The sequence below is a fragment of the Ictidomys tridecemlineatus genome, chromosome 4 (assembly GCF_052094955.1).
Source record: "Ictidomys tridecemlineatus isolate mIctTri1 chromosome 4, mIctTri1.hap1, whole genome shotgun sequence".
In the NCBI taxonomy this organism is placed as follows: domain Eukaryota; kingdom Metazoa; phylum Chordata; class Mammalia; order Rodentia; family Sciuridae; genus Ictidomys; species Ictidomys tridecemlineatus.
The window spans coordinates 12641232-12661315 of record NC_135480.1 but is presented as its reverse complement, the minus strand read 5'-3'; the positions used below and the strand labels follow the sequence as shown (position 1 = coordinate 12661315).

The 20084-nt window shown below is 38.4% G+C and overlaps 1 protein-coding gene and 1 long non-coding RNA gene across 2 annotated transcripts; one reads left to right on the top strand and one right to left on the bottom strand.

The window, feature by feature from the left end:
- Window positions 1-36: 36 nt before the first annotated feature.
- On the top strand, window positions 37-10895 carry LOC144377020 (uncharacterized). Its single transcript, XR_013437551.1, has 3 exons — window positions 37-1506; window positions 1753-1837; window positions 4242-10895. It is a non-coding gene; the product is annotated as an uncharacterized LOC144377020 (long non-coding RNA).
- Cblif (cobalamin binding intrinsic factor) lies at window positions 6450-19123 on the bottom strand. Its single transcript, XM_005331543.4, has 9 exons — window positions 18935-19123; window positions 18085-18261; window positions 17037-17150; window positions 16498-16638; window positions 14824-15005; window positions 11338-11515; window positions 10048-10249; window positions 8115-8233; window positions 6450-6549 (listed from the first exon to the last, which is right to left on the bottom strand). The coding sequence occupies exons 1-9, from the start codon at window positions 19011-19013 to the stop codon at window positions 6488-6490; spliced, it is 1254 nt and encodes a 417-aa protein (XP_005331600.2). The 5' UTR covers window positions 19014-19123; the 3' UTR covers window positions 6450-6487.
- Between the last annotated feature and the right edge of the window lie 961 nt (window positions 19124-20084).

Sequence of the window (20084 nt, the reverse complement as noted above, 5' to 3'; positions counted from 1 at the left end):
CCGATCCCGGGAGCTTCGTTCCGGCGCTGCTGTCTGCGGGTCAATACGAGTCCCGTCCAGCCACTTGCGCGCGTTTTCTTGGCTTTGTGGCGGCTTCTACCCAATCCCGCGTCTTTTCCGAAGGCGGAAGGGCTCTGAGTGTTCTCCTTTGAGTACCTCACCGTTCAATCCTGGGGTTCGCTTAGCAGTCAGCTCCTTACTGCGTTACGCCCCTTCTCGGGGGGGGGGAACCCTGGGGAACCACCTTAGGAAGATACCAGGGACCGGTCTTTGGTCTTGCTGTGTGTCAGACGAGGACATCCTGTTGTATTAGTCCTCCCAATAGTTCCCCGAGACGAATAAGTCATCCTGGCTTTGCCCATTCCATCCCTAGAGTCAAAGGATTTGCCTTTCTCGGGGTCTCCCCACAGAAAAACAGCAGAGTCGGGATCTGTGAGCCCAGCGATCCCAGGGAAAGGACAGTAGCTTAAGTTAGTCAAGTTACGGTGAAATAACGCGTCACCCTTCTGGGAGAATGTTGGGTCAATTATTTTTAGGAGCCCGAAGCTTTCTAATAATTGGAATGAAAGAAGATCCTTATCCAAGCTCCTAGGACGCAAATGGGATTAGCAAATGGAGACTGATGTCGCTGTGCTTAAATCATAATAAATCTGCATATCGCCTTCCCCTGAAAATTAATGTCACAAGTCATTAATGTCACAAGTGGCCGCAGGTAAGATTCGTGCCTGTGGAAGTATTGAGAGGACCCCCCCCTATTCACAGTTTGATGGACCTGCACGTTGAATCTGCTTCCAAAGAGTTAACAGACTTTATTACATCCACCCGTGACCTCATTTTAACTTGATTACTTCTGTAAAGACCCTATCTCCAAATAAGATCACATTCCGATATTGGATTGGGGTTTAGGACTTGAGCACATTTTTGGGGGGACACCATTCAGCCCACAACAGATGCCATTCCTCGGAAGTCACAAATGGTGAGAGAGATCAGGGGCAGACAAGATCTTCCTTGACTGATAAAAGCATTAAGTGGGGGAAATAGACACCCCTTGCCCATTTTGTTGTCACTACTCTCTACCTAAAGCAGGATTGAGCTGCGGGAGGGTGGGAGCTTTGCCTTTGAATGGAATTCATAGTTAAGAATATTACACTTTTGGACATTTTAGGTACTGATATGAGAAAGTTTTCCTTGACTAAAAGTAAAAGAAATAAACAATTTTAAAGTTTAATTTTAAGTTGTAGAGTAATGAGAAAATGGCAAGACACAGCAACCAAAACCAGCCTCACAGAGATGGTTGGCTAAGAGTAGTACACTGAAGTTGATTTTCATTAGCATTTTCTAAGTCCCATTTACTTTAATTTACAAATTGGTTATAGATTAGTTTTCCTTTTTAGAGATGACTAATATCAAGGTTTTTCTCATGTCTTTGATTTTACCCTCCCACACACACCTTTTTTTTTTTTTTTGCAATACTAGGGATTAAACCCAGGTCTTTGAGCATTCTAGGTAAGTACACTATGTCTAAACTACATCCCCATTGTAGTTTTTGCATTTACAATTTGCTTGCTTGTATGTTTTTTTCTATATTTTAGTCACACTGTTCATATTTTTTCTTATCAGTTAAAAACTGCTTATTATTTGTTAAATATATTATCTTCTGTGTGGTTGTGCATATTCCAATTTTCTTTTCATTTTATCTGCAAAATGAGTTAGTTTTTTTTTTTAAAGGTATGACCATTTCTTTTTCTGCAGTAAGACCTTCCAGGAATTCTGTTCTCTTAAGAGAATTGTACCTCTGCAAGCATTACAGATTTTATTTTACTGACACAAAATAATGGTATGTATTTATGGAACATGATGTAATTTTTTATATTAAAAGTAAGACCTTCTCTTCATCAAAAGAAACCATTAGAAAAGTAAAAAGGGGAACTCATTCACAGTGCAGAAAATGATATTCATAACATATACAACAATATATGAAAAATTGCTCAAACATAATCAGAAAAAGGATAGACAAGGGAAAAATGGGTAAAAACCTTACTTTACAAAATTGTTAATCTGCTGGAGTTAGGTCTTTTATAGACTCTTATGCATGTTAACACTTGATTTTATCTTTTTAATCGATGTTTAAATTGGTGCATTACAGTTATACATAAAAGTATAATTGATTGTGACATGTTTATGAATGCAAATGACATAATTTGGTTTATTTCATTCTGCCGTTCCTCCCCTGTCCAATTCTTCCCCTTTCCCTCTCTGTTCCATTTCCTTTACTTCACTGTTCTCACTCTATTTTCATGAGATTCCCCTCTCTCCTACTTTTTAAAATTTGTTATTTATCTCTTAACTTCCACAAAAAAAATATAGTTGACCCTTGCTTTTCCCCCACATCTTCACCAACATTTACTGTTGCTTGTATTCTTGATAATTGCCATTCTGACTGGAGTGAGGTGAAATCTTAGAGGAGTTTTGTTTGCATGCTAACACTTGATTTTCTTTTTCCTCTAATTGCTAAAGATTTTGAACATTTTTTTCATATATTTGTTGATAGGTTGTATTTCTCCTTCTGTGAAGTGTCTGTTCAGTTCCTCTTAGCCCATTTATTGATTGGGTTATTTGGTTTTTTTGGTATTAATTTTTTTGAGTTCTTTATATATCCTGGAGATTAATGCTCTATCTTAGGTGTAGGTGGTAAAGATTTCTCCCATCTGTACATAAATGTTTATAGAAGCTCAACTCACAATAGCTAAACTATGGAACCAACCTAGGTGCCCTTCAACAGATGAGCAGGTAAAGAAAATGTGGTATATATACACAATGGAATATTATTCAGCTTTGAATAAGAATGAAATTATGGTACATGCTGGTAAATGGATGGAACTGGAGAATATTATGCTAAGCAAAATAAGCCAATCCCCCCAAACCAAAGACTGAATGTTTTCTTCAATATGAAGATGCTAATTTGGGGCGGGAGCTAGGGAAGAATAGAAGTACTTTGGATTAGAGGGGGGAGTGAAGGGAGGGGAGAGGAGAAGGGATAGGAAGGATAGTAGAATGAGTCAGATATTAATACCCTATGTGAATATCTGATTATACGACCAGTGTGATTCTACATTGTGTGCAACCAAAAGAATGAATAGTTATACTCCATTTATGTATGATGTGTCAGAATGCATTGAAAAAAAATTCAGGCTTTACCACTGGTGGCCAATAGAGGTCACAAAAGTTCTTTATAGTCACTGCAACTTAACCTAAAGCATTAAAGAACACACACATGTGATTATGAATGGAGGGGGCTGTTACTTTTAATTCATTCTTTTTTTAAAATACAGCTAGTGTGTTTGGGTAGGGAGCTTTTTATAAACAATATACATATCTTCAGGAATATATTTCTTAAACCTTTTCTGAACTGAGAACATTTTTGAGATGCTTCTAGGCCAGACTCCCTATATTATAGATGAAGAAATTGAGTTTTTAGTTAATGAGAATCTGTCTTGTCCAGGTCACTCAGCTTACTTGCTAGCATGTACAGAATGATTGCTAAAAATATTTTGATTCCCTGTCCAGATTTCTTCTCACACCATATCTTCAGGCTATTTTTTTTTCCATCTGGAAGTTATCTTTTCTGATCTGAAATAATCAATATATATTATGTCAGGAACTGTGCTAGTTGGTGGAGATATATTGTGGTTCTTTCTTGTGGCACTGTGAGAATGTGTGAGTAGGAATAGTAAAATAGTGAGAAGAACTTTGGAGGAAATGTCAGGTTTTCCCTCTTTAGATACTTTCTGTATATGTGCATCTAGTCTTGATTTTTTTGTTTAGGTTTTTCAGTAATTTTGTGCTACTTTGTTTTTTTTTTTTTAAAAAAATCAGGGATACTAGTCAATCCCTTGATTAACTGTTTCTTCTTAGGTAATTTACAAGTGCTAAATGACCAAAAGGTAAGAATCAGCGACAGAAGACAAGAGCGTCATTGCTTGGAAAAATTCTTAAGCTGAATAATTATCTCCAAAGGAATAAGAGTAGAACTCTTTCATCTGTGAGATAATGACAAATGGAAACCAACTAGAAAATGCATTGACAACCTAGAAAAGACCCCTGAAATGTCTTGAAAAATAGATGTATTTTATTTATTTATTTATTTTTTGAGAGAGAGAGAGAGAGAGAGAGAGAGAGAGAGAGAGAGAGAGAGAGAGAGAGAGAGAGAGAATATTTTAATTTTAATGTTTATTTTTTAGTTTTCGGCGGACACAACATCTTTGTATGTGGTGCTGAGGATCGAACCTGGGCCGCACGCATGCAAGCGCGCTACTGCTTGAGCCACATCCCCAGCCCTAGATATATTTTATAAACTAAATTTATGTGACTTCCTGTCTCAGGGTACTCACAGGTGAATATATTTCACAGTATTTTCACACTTTTCATTACTTATAGCAGTCACCTTATTTTTATAGTGAATATACACATGGGTAAATTTTAAGCACTTTGTCTGCAACTTGTGATAGATTCAATTCATTCCTCTGCTCCCAGTCTTGCCAATACACACGCACAGATACACATACAAACACACAGGGTATTTTGGTTGCCCAATTTATTGTTAAGCAAAAAGATGCTTTTGCTTAAAATATTTTTCCCAGGTTCCAATTGCTCAATTATGTGTTAAATAGCTAAAACTTATAAAACAGTAAAAAGAAAAAAAATAACTGGTAATTGTCTCAAACAGAGCCATCAAAACACTGGCATGGATGATTCTATAATGTTGTACAGTCTGCTTCATTCACTTGACTCTGTATCATGAATGTCTTTTCAAGTCAGCAAGTATTGAAGGTGAATTATAGTAACCTTTAGTATCTTATTATGTGTCCTATTAAAGTTTGTCTGTCCATGGTCCTATTGTTGGATGTATAGATAGATTCTACTTTTTTTTCATTTATGTACATTACGTGATAAGAGAGACACTTTATTCATCATTCCTGAAGTTTCCTTCTATTAAAATGACTGTCCTGGCATTTTTCTGGGACCGAGTGATTTGCTTAACAGGTGCGTTGGGGATGAGGACCTGGGTCTGTGTGGTTGGTTCACATCTCTTTCTTCTGGGAGCCACACTGTTACCAGTGAGCAGTTACTTGTTTTTAAGATGCCAAGACAGGAGGACTATGGCTGGGAAATTCAGTCTGTCTCATGCTGGGGTTCAGTGTCAGGCAGTGCATTGTGACTGCACCTAAGTGTTGTTCTCCAACAGTCATAGTTGATATTTTGATTCTTGTGTATCTTTGTGTCCTCTTATGATTCTTTTCTTTGCATATTTCACAATTGGGATTTTGTGTCAAGTTTGAGTACAGTTATTGGTCCTCAATATCCTCAGGGGATTGGTTCCAGGACCCCAGGGATTCCAAAATCTATGGATGCTCAAATCCCTTATATATAATAGTGTGGTATTTGCATCCTCCTGTATGCTTTAAATCCTGTACAGGTTACTTATAATACTTAAGACAACATGAATGCTCTGTGAATAGTTGTTAATGCTATGTTGTTTAGGGAAGAAGAGTTGGTACATATTCCTTACAAATTCAACTGAAAGTATTTTAAATCTGCAATAGGTGGACTCTGCAAATGCAGAGCCTGTGAATATAGAGGGCCAATTATATATTTTAGGCCTTTTAATACAAATTTTTATATTCTTCTCTAGAAAGTTTGTACCAGTGTTGACTCCTATAAGCAGAGGATAGAATTATGATCGTCACATAATATGTTATATATTTTTATATTATATGTTGTTATAAATATGAATTATATCTATATACTAAATATATAAAATTATATAAAACATATATTTTGAACCTGATTTTACCCAGAGCAAGTAATAGAAATGGAAGGGGAGTTCTGAACCATCTGAGAGTTTTCATATGAAACAATTTTGGCCATTTCCTGTATATTTGCTATACCTGTAGGTGTATGTTTATATTAGGTGATTTGAAAAGGAGCATTTGGTACTAGAAACATAAATAGGACATTTTAAAAATATATCATGAGAGGCATTGGGACTGAATTGGAACAAGATATATTCCATGATTTTATAGTTATGTCAAAATGGATTCCGCTGTCATTTATAACTAAAAAGAACCAATAAAAAATAAAAAAATAAAATAAAAACATATCATTTGTAGAATAGGGAGTGCATTATTTAGTTAATCAAGGAAATCAGAATGATCTCCAAGAAAAGTCAGCTGGACCCTTCCTATCTCCTCAGGTTTAAGTGAGGGCTGGTGGTCATTTTATTGGGAAATGGGAAATTTTGTTTTCATGAGTCAGGAATGTTCAGACTCTGGAGAACTTTGCACCATTTATTCCACAGAGTGTTCTTTTGTGTTTTCACCAGAAATAAGAATAGCATTGTAAGTATCCATTTTTTTTTCTGAAACAAAGTGGAAAAAATTCACCTAGCCTTTGGAGATGTTCAGTAGAAACTAAGCTCACCTCCTTCTTAATACTGAGTGAAATTGGCTGTGATGTGCTCGTTGTTGAAGGGAATATAGTCAGCAACTCCTGGAAAGAAAAGAATAAAATGGAGTCATCATGGTGCATGTAATCAACCCTACTTCCCAAATGATCAGCCCATTAAATTTATTTGAGGAATAAAATAATCCTAGTGAGAAATGGGCACTTTGTTAGTCTGGAAGAAATATGGAATTGGAATTTGGGGAGTTCTTGTTTCTAGTTTCCAGGTTGGTATTTTGTGGAGCATGTCTTAAGATGTGCCAGCCTCTTTTTCCCCCACAAAGAAAATTTTGTTAATAATATTTTCTTTGAAGGGTTATCTTCAGGATTACAAATAGCGACTGCTGGGTGCCTCATACAGGACCCAACACATAATAATTATACAACAAATGGTAGTTATTATTAAAATGGCTTATTTCAGCCAAAATTAGGGCATTCAAGAAATATTTCACTTTTTTGGGGGAAGATTTTGTAAGAAATAGGGATGGGCAGTGGGTTGAGAATTTTGTCTTTTAGGAGAGGGAAGATAAAAAAATGACAGCATCCATTATCTTCCAGGTGCATCATTATCTTCTAGGTAGTTCAGGCAACAGAAACAGTGACAAGTTCAGGTCCTTTTTTTTGAATCTCAGAGATCTTTCCCTTTGCCATCCTTCTCTCAGAGAAAGAAAGTAATTGGTAGACACAAAAATTAGTCTAATATTAGTTCTCAGGGCAATTTTCTGAGATAGAAGAGGTAGGAGAATTGATAATAATAATTACCACTTTTGAATACATGCCATACAAAAATCCCAGTATTTAAATACATTATTCATAATCTGCATAGTAACTTAAGAAATTGTTATAGCCATCTCCATTTTATAACTGTGGAGACTGGTCCAGAGAAGATTCATCACTTGCCTAATGCATGTCTTAAATAAAAGAAGGGGATTCTTGCCAAGGCCTGTGCAGCTCCAGGATCTTTGTTATATGCTATGCTACAGTCCTACAAATTCTGACTGGCCAGATTTTGTTAATTATATGACATATGCTAAGAACAACAGCTTTCCCATTGTGATACTGGATAACAAAGCCTTCTTATCAAGCCACAGCCTTAGCACTGCTGTGACTTTGGCTTTCCATCCCTTTGCATGTTGGCAGCAAACATTAGCTTAACCAGGTAACATCATCTTTAGACAAAACCATACACTAGTGCTCTTTAAGTTAGAGGGTATATTAGTATTTGGGCAAAGACTAACTAATGATAAGGTTTTGCTGGAGTGTGAGTTTGGAAACCTGGGTTTGATTGTCTTCTTTCTCACATGCTAGATGCCTACCTTGCACAAGTCCTTTTAATGTCACTAAGATTGTTGCTCCCACTGTAAAAAGAGGGCCACTAATACTTAAAGAGTTGATGTATCTATTGAAGGGCTATATGTGTATGTGTGTGTGTGTGTGTATATACGTTTATGGATATACATAATCACATCTATATTTATGTAATTACTGTATAAATTATTATAAATACATATATAGTCTCACATTTATTGATTAAATGAATAAATGAATGAAATAAAATAATGGCCGTAGCCTCCCAACTACAGAAGATATGCTCATCCCTTTTCTTCTCTCACCTTCATTCAAAGGTGTTTTGTCGCTGAGGAATTGCCAGTATGTTTTGTGATTAACATTTTCAGCAATATTGTTGATGGAAGAGACAACAAGGCCCCAAGATGTCATTGTGGTTTCAAATCTAAGAATAAAATAATACATAATTTGTACCTCACTTTAGGTCAGGCAATAAGTGGAGGTAAGATGAGGGGACAGAGAAATTCTAAGTTCTTTTAAAGATCAGATAAAATCCTGCTTAAAAGAAAAAGATGCAAATGACTAATGAATATGAAAGTACTTTGCCTGAAATCAAATGAAATTCAAATGAATGGATTTTTAAAATCAAATTTAAAAAGTGTAAATGCCCGAAATGGGTAAAAAATTACATGAATGATGGAATGAATATCTGAGATTGGATATTTGAAAGTTATGAAAATAATATTTTTCAATAATTTTCAGCAAAATGGGAAAATAAGCAATAATGCTAAAGGAAAATATGGGGTTCATATTTTATAGAAATATCTGTTCCACTTATAGGGTGATTACAACTGTTTATAATATGCATAGAAAAAACAAAATTATAAAAAGTATTAACAGTGATTATATTGTGAACGGACTGTAGATTTGTTTTCTTCTTTATGCTTTTTCCCTCCTAAAATTTATTATGTGTATTTATTATATTTACAATCAGAAAAAGAAAAGTCAGGCAACATTAAAGCTAAGCTTAGAGAAGAACAGTATATTCAGAAGGTTTGAAAATTAATCTCCTTTTTTCTTTCCATGAGTGGGCACTTTCCCTTGGCTCATTCTAAACAGACTTACCTATTTTTCTTTACTGTTTTCTCTTTGCAAACTATAAGCATTCCCCAAAGTTTAGCTTTTTCCTCCATGATTTATTCCTGTATTCTGCTCTTCCCTGACAGGAGAGTGGAAAGAACATGAGCTTCAGAGTCAGTCACATCTGAGCTTAGCTCTCTACGCTGCCAGTTACGCATTATGTGATCTTAGGAATGTTCCTTAGTTTCCTTGGGCCTAGGGTGTCATCTGTAAAATGGGAAATATTAGAGCTGCCTCATGTTTTTTGGGGGGCACGCGTCTGCCACCCACTGCATAGTTCCTTAACTTTGTCGTCTCTATAAGATGATTTTCCGATCTCTTTTGCCTATCTTGGTGTCTTTTCCCAGGACTTCTCTAAATGTCTCCAGTGTTTCAAGTTGGGACACATATTTTTTAAACCAGTCTGATTTTTTCTGAAAGATATTATTTTTGACACTCCCATCAATAGTTTTGGGGCATTCTCTTGCCTTCCACTCCCTGTCACTGCACAGTCTTCCTTGGTGTGGTTCATTTACCCTAGGTGAGGTAAATGTCACTTCACACTTCATTACTGTAGCTATCATAGGTTTTGTGCTTGCCTCCTCTTCTCACAGTCCAAGGACCATTTTACAACACGGGTCTCCTCACACAAAAACTTGTAATGCTTATCTACAATATCTACAGTATGAAAGCTGATCTCCTTAGCCTGGGACTTCAGACTTTTTACACTGTCATCCAACCTACCCTTTCAGATGTCACTTAATTTAGCCCTCTGTTTTCTCCTGTATGAACACCAGTCTACTCACTAACCCCAGATTGTGCACTCCTATCTCAAATGCTTTGTTATAGCACAGATTCCACATCTTCCTAAATAGTACCTAGTTGTTGGGGCCCAACAAAGCCATGGAGTCTGAGTCTTCTAATCCACAGCGGACTCTCCTCGACTTGTATGACTTAACATTGACTCCTTTGACTTGTATTGACATGTATGATTTAAATTTTCAGGAGCTCCTCAAGGGGCTATTATAAAAGCATCTTAAATTAGCAGAAGGAATACAAGTAAGGATACGGAAGGGAGAGAAAGAGAAGGTATTTGAGGGCAGGACTAGGAGAATGGCAAGCAACACTGGCAGCACTCACTTGAACATGGAATTTTTGCGCTGTGCTTCTTCTAGGACAACCAGTAACACTGATCCACTTCTCACACTAACTGGGATGGTCACATTGAAGAGCAGCTCTACCCCTCTCAGCTGGTTGTTTATGGTATATATGACAGTGATATTAGATGCTGAGGTTGGGACAGGGAAAGGGTAATTGGGTAGAGTTGGTTGCGCCTCATGATCTGTGAAGAGTGAAGATATAAAATATGTCAAAGTTTATGGGGTTTTTGTGGTTGGTATGAAGTCTGTTACTGACAACTTACCCAGAAACATTTCAAGCAAGTAATAAGTTTCAGACCATTTAACAAGGTACTTGGACAACTAATGTAGAATCCTGGCAAAGACTGTATGGCCAACTTGTTAAAGTTGGGAAATCACTGGGAAACAGCCCAAGGAGTTAGGTGAGTATAAATATTCAGTATGGTTGGGAACAGTTTGCTCAATTTTGGTCTCTGTAGATTCTGTGTTGAAATGGACAAGAAGTTTATAATCTCTTCTTGTCTTAGGGAGTTAATTTAAGAGAATAATACTTTATGTTGGTATTTGATTAGAAAGAAGAGCTAGAAATCCATACCAATACTATCTCTGGAGTATACAATTTTAATGAAGGATCCCTACTTTCTAAACACACATTTCTGCAATATTTGAATTTTATGTTGTATTTATGATTGGATAAAATAAAGATATTTCAAATTAAAAAGTAGCATGCTATGTTTCCACTCCAGCCCTTTGGTGTTCTGTGAGCATCAAGCTTTCATAATTAGATGGCTAAAATGTCAGCTCTTTTATCTTAGGCCTCCCAAATAAAATCAATAATTGGTCATCTTTTTTGCTTTTGCATTGTGAATGGATTTAATTTCTATTTAATACTTGTTTCATTATTCCAAATATTATAGTTTTTGTGTATTTGTCTCCTACTTTGTAAAAAGCAGATATGATAAGATATGCATAATGTTTGGCGGTACATTTGTCAAATGAATGTGAAACTATTTGGTTGTTCAGACTATAGGCCTCCCTTCTCTAGCATCCCACAAAATGCTTTGTCCATAGTTGTTTTCAATAAATGTATGCTGAATGAAGTAGACATGGGGCTGAATTCTGAGGGTTGAATGGTATGGCTGTATGCTAACATATGCTCTTGGGGATTTTAAGACAGATGTGGGAGGAAGACATACAAAGCCTACATGCCACTTAACTTTGACCTACATTTCATCTTGGCATAAGGTGCTGACTTATGACATAAGTAGAGGTAGATATTAAGAGTTCTTACCAGGACCACAGGTCACTTGGGGTATATCTAGGTATGTCTTGCCTTTCAGAGAAGGAAGGATTTGGGCAATGGACATGGGGTTTTGGAATTTCCCCTGCTTAATCTCATCCAGTATTATATTCATAGTCTTCTCACAGTCCCACTTCTTGTTAGGTTGCTCAGGTGTCACTGAGAGGGCCTGGGACAAGAGGGAGAGAGGGGAGGAAGAGAGGAACATGGGGAGAGAGGGAGAACGAGAGAGAGAGAGAGAGAGAGAGAGAGAGAGAGAGAGAGAGAGAGAAAGATTAGGTATAGCTTTACTTACATGCCTTGTAAGGGATACACAGCTCTGGGAACTATATTTTTCTTCCTCAATGCTGCACTTCTACCACTTAGCGCAGTATCTGTCACATATTAGTCACAAAACAAAGACTGGTAAGATGGTCAGATTCAAGGAACACCAGTAGGGCTGCCATAGTTATGAGCAGACTTTGGGTGTAGAGTGAGGGTGAGAGTGGGCAAAGCCAACTCCATTGGGAGCTGTAATTTAGAAAAACCTGGCCATACACATGTAGCCGACTTCCCTTGTTTTGTGTTGTCATATACACTCTCTGGTGGACTTTCCCTATAGCTCATAACTGTCAGCACTGCCAATCAGAGGCTCCACCATGAAGGCCGTGGGTGGGTTTGTGGCCTGGGCTGGGCTGATCTCAATGCACCAACACCTTGGGGACAGTGACTGGTGGATACATGAACTATTTAATCTTTCTCTGACATATAGGTAGTTGGGGAGAGAACACTTCTTTTTCCTGTTGGAGTTTTTCAGCTGGGACTGTGCAAGCGCACATTGAGTCATCATCTTCCTGAAATATTTTGAAGAAGCCACGTAGCAGGAGAGAATGAGGGAAACCAGGCTGAGATGAGAAAAGAAAGGTGGTCCATGATATCATGGTTTGAACCCTTTATTCAGATTATTCCTGAGACCACCTAATGTAGTCTTGGAATTCCAAGTGTATATGATATTCCCATTTTTTTTAGCAAAATGATTTGTAGTTCAGTTTACTGAAAAATGAGTCTTGACTAATATACCAACCAATTCACTTAACACTGTTGAGTTTTTTATCTAATGGGTTAAATAAAAGCCCAATTCCTGCTTGACAATTTCAAATTGACATTTGAAATTCTATGGGCTAATATTTAAAAGGATTTTGTAATGTGATGTACAAACTATAATTACCACATTCCTTCCTTTACAGTTGTGCTGGCCAGGGCCACCAGAGCATGTTAAAGGGTTAGGATTGCTGATGACTGGTTTGCCTGGAGCTGGTTATGGGGAATGGAAGAAGGTAGAGATGAGTCAGAAATGGTTCTCTCAGCTAGAGAGAGAGGTATGGACACTTTGACAGTTGTGACATGTATGACCATACTGTTATCTTTGGCAAGCATGAACCATAGATCTTGCTGCAGGTGACTTTACAAAGCAGTTTGGTTTAAGAAGTATCATATAGATACTCCTCAGTAACAATATCCCCCCAAATTCTGCTAAGAAAGAGTTACCAATGCCAATACTTCATATTGTTAAGCTATTAGATGTCATTAATAACTATCATGAAGAGGTTTATGAGATCCCTTGTCAGTGTAAGTTCCTGTCTGAGGAAGCTTAAAGTGATAGCATTTAGAGAAAAATGTTGGAACAGAGGAAATGCCTTGAGAGTGCCATTGGGAAGGGAGAGGGTAGCTTGAGCCACGTGAAGGGAACCATCATCTTGGAAGAGGGAGAATAAAGGCTAAAGAGATTTAGTATTAATAGCACTGCTGTTCTTCTGGGAGAGACCATGAACAGTGAGCGAGTGTGAAATTGCATCTGTGATTTTTTTTTTGTACATCACATTTCTTTTAACTTAGTTGCAATTTCACTTAGTTGAAATTCCAAGAAATTCAGTATTTGTTCAAGATAGTGGGCAGATCTGGGATTCAAACCCAAGTTGTTACCTGCAGAACCCTTTGATCTCAATACCAGAACATTTTAGATTAGATGGAGGTTATATATTAGATACCTGCTGACTTCAGATAGAGTCACTGCCTGAGTAAACTCCAGGTGGGCAGTGTCTTAACTGAGAAACCCACATGGTCTGTGGTGTTTGGGTTTGGAGGAGGTCCTGCCTTTCCACAGGAAAAGCTTCAGTTCCCAGGTACAGCTTATCAGAGTATAACTAACAGATGATAAGATCCGAAACAGAATTCATAAGGCAAATTTACAAAATAAACACTTCTCTATCAGGCATTAGGTTGAAGCAAGATTATTTTAGCTGAGTCATGACTTTCTTCCCTCTACCCCCACCAATTCGTATACTCATTTCTTCCAGACTACCTATTTTATTTCATGTAGTTTTCTAGACCTGAGTACTGGGGGTTCTCTTGTATGATTGACTCAACCATGGAAAATATCCAGTGCTTTGTACTGTGACAGACTCTTATTAACCATGACATGAAAACTGACTTGATTCTTATTTGTCAATACTAAACATGGTACATTGGAATGGGAATTTTTTTTATTCTTATGTTTAACATTAACTGATACTTAGGTTGTTTATGCCCTTTACTAATTTTTAATGTCTGGAGAATACCAATATCAGTATTTATTTTCTCAGGAGACAGTTTCCTTTTAGTAGCAGTCCAGAGCTAGATTAGGTTTAGTGCTGGCATCCTAACTCCAGCATTCTCCCTTTCCTGATGTGGAGAGTTCATGTGCAGCTTTTGTCTTAATCCCATAAGATATTTTGAGACTTCAGAGCATAAATTTCTCAGTATAGATCAGAGGATTTGACCCAGGTGGCTTTTTAATATCCTGGGTGCATCAGCATTCCACAGAGGATGCTGCCTTAATCAACTAGGGTAGGGAGAAGGTGTTGTTGGAGCTATCAAGCAACATCTTACCAAACCCCAGTTTGGAAATATATACTAGGGAGTGTAGGACTGAGTGTGAGCTTGGTAACAGACTGGCTCTACCATTTATGAGGGAATTTTGTGAGTCAATTTTAGATTATTTTCATTAACCATTTAAAATGAAAATTGACCTTTTTTGGATCAAGACAAAGGGCTAAAAAGAGCATTTGGCTGGCAAGATTGAATCAGAAAATTCGATTTTTTTTGAGGACCTGCTTTAATATTATTATGTACACATCAAACTTTCAATCATTATTACTATGACTAGTAAACTTGTCATTATTAATAATAAACCAATTCATTTCTTGAATTTTTTTATTTCATTTTTCCCAAGGAAGGAAAATAAATTCATATAGATTTGTTTTCATACTTTATCTATGAGATAAAGAGAATTAACACTTACCTGCATTTAACCAGTGGAGAAACTGAGGCACAGGTGCCATTAGAAATCTACTTCAAAGTTGGGCTTTTCCAGAGATGTCAGCAGACATCTGATCTCTTGATCCTACAATCTGGGCTTATTGGCTTGGACTCGATCAAGGGCATCCAAGACGTATTTACCTGCATGGCAAGGCCAGTACTGTAGATGTCTCCGATGATGCCATTGTCTTTGATCTGATTGCTGATGTTCTCCACAATATTCTTTAGTACCTGACCAAACAGGGCTCTATAGCTTTCATCGGAACCTACAGGGATCTTGTTGTACATGCAGGTCAGAGCCAAGGTTGCCACTGCTCCCGTGTCTGTGAATCACAGAGGGGACAGACCTACCATCATCATTGCCACCACTGCATTTTGAACAGCTAACATTTACATGTGCTCATGGAGTTCTAGTTACATGATTTCATTTAGTCCTCAGGATAATCTTTGGAATAGGAAACTGTACTTAACTTCCTTAAGAGATGAGGAAATGGGGGGTCTGAGAAGTTAAATAACTGCCCAAGGCCACACAACTAGTAAGCAGTAGGGCCAGAACTTGAACCTAGATCTCTGCACCTTTACAGCCCATACTATCCATTAATGTAGACTGGTGGTATGTTCAATCCCATGCTTTTTGTCCAGTTTTTGTCTTTCAAAAATCCACCATTTTTAAAAATCTGACCATCACCACATTTCAGTGAAGTCTTCTCTGTCAGTTGCAGCCTCTTTTCTGAACTCATTTAGCATTTGTTGTTTTGCCTGTTCTGCGATTTCAGCACCCTCTGCTGTGTTTTGTGGCTGTTACACTCTGTAAACACTTGAATGATGGGAACTTTGCATCCCCCAGAGCACTCGGCACAGGGACTTTGCCATTATTAGTGTGTGATAAACCTGTGTGGACTGAATGAGGAAGCTGTGATGTGACAAGACCAGAACAAATGGAAAACTTGCCAGCTAACATTTTTTTAATTTTACTGATCTTTTCCTCCTACCCTAATCTCCACCTGAAAGTCATGTAACTTCATTCCAGGTGATAGTGTTATTAAAACCCAGAGGCAAAGAAGTCCAGAGTTTCTGGATTGGCTGAGATGTCCCAGAAATGTTCTTGATCCAGAGAAGGACCTAGAGTACATTTACCTGCTTGTTGATAGAAATTGATATGCGACAGGTTTCTGATGAGGCATAGATAAAGGGCAAAGCCTGAGATAATGCTACTGATGAGAGAGTGGCAGAGGGCCATGACGGTGACCCCTACAGAGAAGAGATCATTACACCCTGAGGAATGGACCAAAGAAGGATGTGCAAGGAGACAGCTTCCATGCACTAGCAGCTGAAAGCTTTCAGAATGAAGGAATAAGATGGTCCCAGTGTTTCTTGAAGCCGGGAACATTATGGGTTAGACAGTTGCTGTTTAATAGAAAGAGGATATTTGGATGTAATAAGGAGAAGCATTAGGAAAATTGAGTGTGGAAGCATTAGCAGCAATTAAAGATGGTGCAGGGCAGGGCTGAAGCAATGCATCACTTTGGAAGTAACCCTTACACTTGGGTGACATGTTTATTGTTCCCAGTGGAGGTTCTGTAGCTGCTAGACATTTCAAATATTATCCTTGTTTCTACATGTTACTATCTCCCCTTCCTTCATTTATTCCCTAATTCACATATCCAACAAACTTTGCTAAATGTCTCCCATTTGCACAAGCTTCATGGTTCTCAGGTTTTTCAAACTCCTTACTTCCTTGTCCAGCTCCACCACTAAGCACATTGTGCCTGTGATGTTCTCAGCTTAGGGCAGTGTCTGATGGTGGCCACTTACCCACGTTGAAGGGAGAGGTATTGGACAGCAGGGTCTTGGCAAAGCGGACTGCTATTGGCAAGGTTGATTCTGAGTTCTTCTGGCACAGTGCCAAGATCGCCAGACTGGGCCCATAGAAAGCTGTCACTTGGTCATTAGGGCCTCAAGAAGGAATAAAGAGTCTTTGTTAGACTAACATTCCTCATGCTCGAGACATTTATGAAGAAGGGAAATCTAAATTTTTAAAATAGAAATTGCTAGAACACTTCTCCCTAAAGAAAGAGTATTGGCAAAGGGTAACTTCAGTGTTTTTCAGAATATCATCTGGCAATTGAACAGAATAAAAGGGATGATGGGATGATGCTGTTTCCAATGAGTGTGAACAGTCTGTTGACTTTCTAGTTTTCTTTTTTTGACTGAGGAGTGAATCTGCCACTGGTGGAATTATCAGAGAAGGTGACAGTGTAACTCTCCCCACCTCTATTCTTCCTTTCTGGGTTTAAAATTTTCAGGAAAGAGACTCTGTGCTCATTCTCCCCTCCCTTCCCATGAGGTCTTACTTGAAGGTGCCCACTTCTCCATTTGTTTTTGCAGAACTGACACTTTACTTCCAGGGTCTCGGCAGGAGGAGGTGAGGGCCATAATGGTGAGGGCGAGCTGCCCAGTGGTTAGGTCTGCAGAGGAGCAAACAGAGCAGTGACATAAGGCATCCCCAGGGGAGGGATTGCCAGGGTTAGGGCTGAGCATATCCAGGTCATTTTGATTTTTTAAACTTATGTACTCACATAATTTTTTGATATTTCTGAAGAAATATATATGGAAAAATACTTAAGGGAGTATTGAATCTAGTATCTTTTGTGTGATTCATGACTCTGTCAATAATCCCTGGTATCTAGTTAAAAAAGCAGCAAGAACACTCACACAAGTTTCTCTATGAAAATATGCAACTGCAGAATAATTTAAAATTTGTTATTGAACTTGGGCCTTAAGGTGACTCCTGTGAGGTAGGCAGAAGAGACATTGTATTGTCATTGTCATTGCTATTAGTTGTGGCATCATTGTTATTAGAGGGTGAGGTGAGATTGAGTCACATTCAGTGATTTGTTCAAGGTCACAGAGTAGCTGGCATGTGATGGCTCATGCCTGTAGTACCAGTGACTCAGGAGGTTGAGGCAGGAGGATTGTAAGTTTGAGGTCAACCTGGGAAACTTAGACCCTGTCTTAAAAAAGGGCAGGGGATGTAGCTCAGTGGTAGAGCACTTCTGGGTTCAATCCCCAGTGCCCCACACACCCCCCCCAAAAAAAAAGAAAAGAAAAGAAAAAGAAACTCAAACTCAAGGTCACAATTGGTAAGTGGCATATTCAGAACTGGAAGCCTGCTCTCTGTGCATCTAGTTGGGAGCTCTTTCTGGTTCACCATCTTCCTCCATTAATGTTCTCACTTCACACACATTTCTTTCCAGGTATTTATCAGTGTGTAGGGAAAAGTGATCGAGGTACAGTCAAAGGCAGCATTCAGGTGGTGATGGGGTGACATAAAGTTGGTATCTGAGAGTGGCTAGTGGTGTGTGTGATTGTGAGGGTGGGCAAGGGGCTCAGATATCTCACCTGCAGTATCACTGGCCATGAGCTCATAGGTCAGGAGCTTCTGGGCCTCCAGGTTGTAGGTCCCAGCCAGATTCATGGCAATCAGGATGCTGGGGTTTGGGTAGGCTGATGAGATCACTGAGTTCTCCATGAGTGCTTGTAGGCCATCAACCCAAGGCTGTTGTTCTGAGGGAACAGCTGAGAAGAGAAAAACTACTTATCAAACCTCTTTCCCTTATTCCTTCTCCTCAGAAACATGATTCCCATGTTTTTTTAATAGAAGATTTGATTGGCTTTGGCAACTTAAATAATTGAAGAGAAATGCAGAAAACATTGATTTTTAAAATGTAATTTAGCCCTTACATTTTCTTAAAAACTCACATCTGGGGTTGTAAAAGTTATTTTTCATTTACTATGTTTAAGTGATATGGCTCATGGACATTTCACATGACTTCTGGTAACTTCTTAAAATTACTGTTTGCCTTGCATCTATGTTCACCCCACTCTTCCATGAAGAATATTAAAGATTTGGGACAGTATGTTCCTCAGTCATTACCAAAACCTCCCACTACCTCCCTGGTAGTGGTACCAGGTCTCAATGGCTACTAAGTGTCTGTCTTGTACCAGCAAGCATCATACCTGCAATAGTACTTCAGTTCATCTTAATAAAAAATGCATCAACTTGGCTCACAAGTTCTTTGAGTCAGGAATGATGAACAGCACACACTTGCACCCTGACTCACCCACTTTGGAACTCTTACAGTGATTGCTATTCCAATCACTTTCTCATCAGCAGACTTTTATCTGAGGTCTTTGCCTCTTCGCAGGGTAACTGCTTCCCTGGCCATCTCAGAATAAACAGCATACTCACAGCACAAGCTTCGGGTCTGGGTACTAGTCCCAGCCATAGCCCAGAGAAGGTTTAGGAGGTACAGGGCAAGCCAAGCCATTTCACTCTCCTGTCCTGCCCACGTTTCCCTGTCCACAGATACCAGTGTTTGCAAGTGGAGTGTTATTCTACCTTCTTTTATATACGCTTATCTTTGTAAAACACTCTGCTCCTGACCCAGCCACTCCTAACTACTTATGCTGGCTTTTCCTGATATAACCAATTTCCATTGCTTATCTATGTTTACCCACTGTATAGACCCTCCATGGTGTCTGAAGGTTACTTCTAGGCAGTACAGTGATACAGAGAATTGGGGCTAGGTGTAGCAAAGACAGTGACAAGAAAGTAGCCTTTACCAAGTTTCTAGGTCATTACATTAGAAAGTTTGGCTAATGTGTGAGTATAAAACAAGACTTCTATTCCTTACTGCATCAGTCGAATAACCTACTGAATGTTTATCTGCAGCCACTTTGTTGAGGGTTGGTTGATCTGTGGACACGAGCTCATTTATGGTCCAAGGCCCCTTTTTTGGTACTCAGGTGGGGATCTTCCAGGTGAAGTTTGGCTTTATGCAATTAATCAAGTTAACCTGGACCTGGTTCTGGCCCAGATTCTTTGAAGATTTTTAAACAAGACCTCTGTTTCATTAAAAAAAAATTAAATTTATCTTTTTTTACCTGGGGATAACAACAGTCTCCAACATCCAAGCCCTTCAGACAAGTAATTAGATAATAAGGCACCAGTTAACTAGATTAAGTATATATATATATATATATATATATAGAAATGTACCCATTTTATAAAGCAAAGAAAACTCCTCTATAATACAGAACTGGAACTAGTATTTTGAAATTATGAAGGAAGGGGCTGATTCTTTTCTGCATTTTAAGTAGCTGCTTTTTGGGGGGAATTGTCCAGTGGCTCTCATCTTAAAATAAAATTCAAAGTCTTTATGACTTACAAGGCTCTATAAGATGTGGCTTCTGGGTTTCCTTTAAGTCCTTACCTCCAGGATCCCACCCAGGACGTTCTTCTAGATATCCTTGTGGTGGCTTCTCACTTCCTTCATCTTTTTGTCCAAAGGGAAGCTTTTAGAGAGGCCTTCCAGACCATCCCCTATTAACTTCACCCC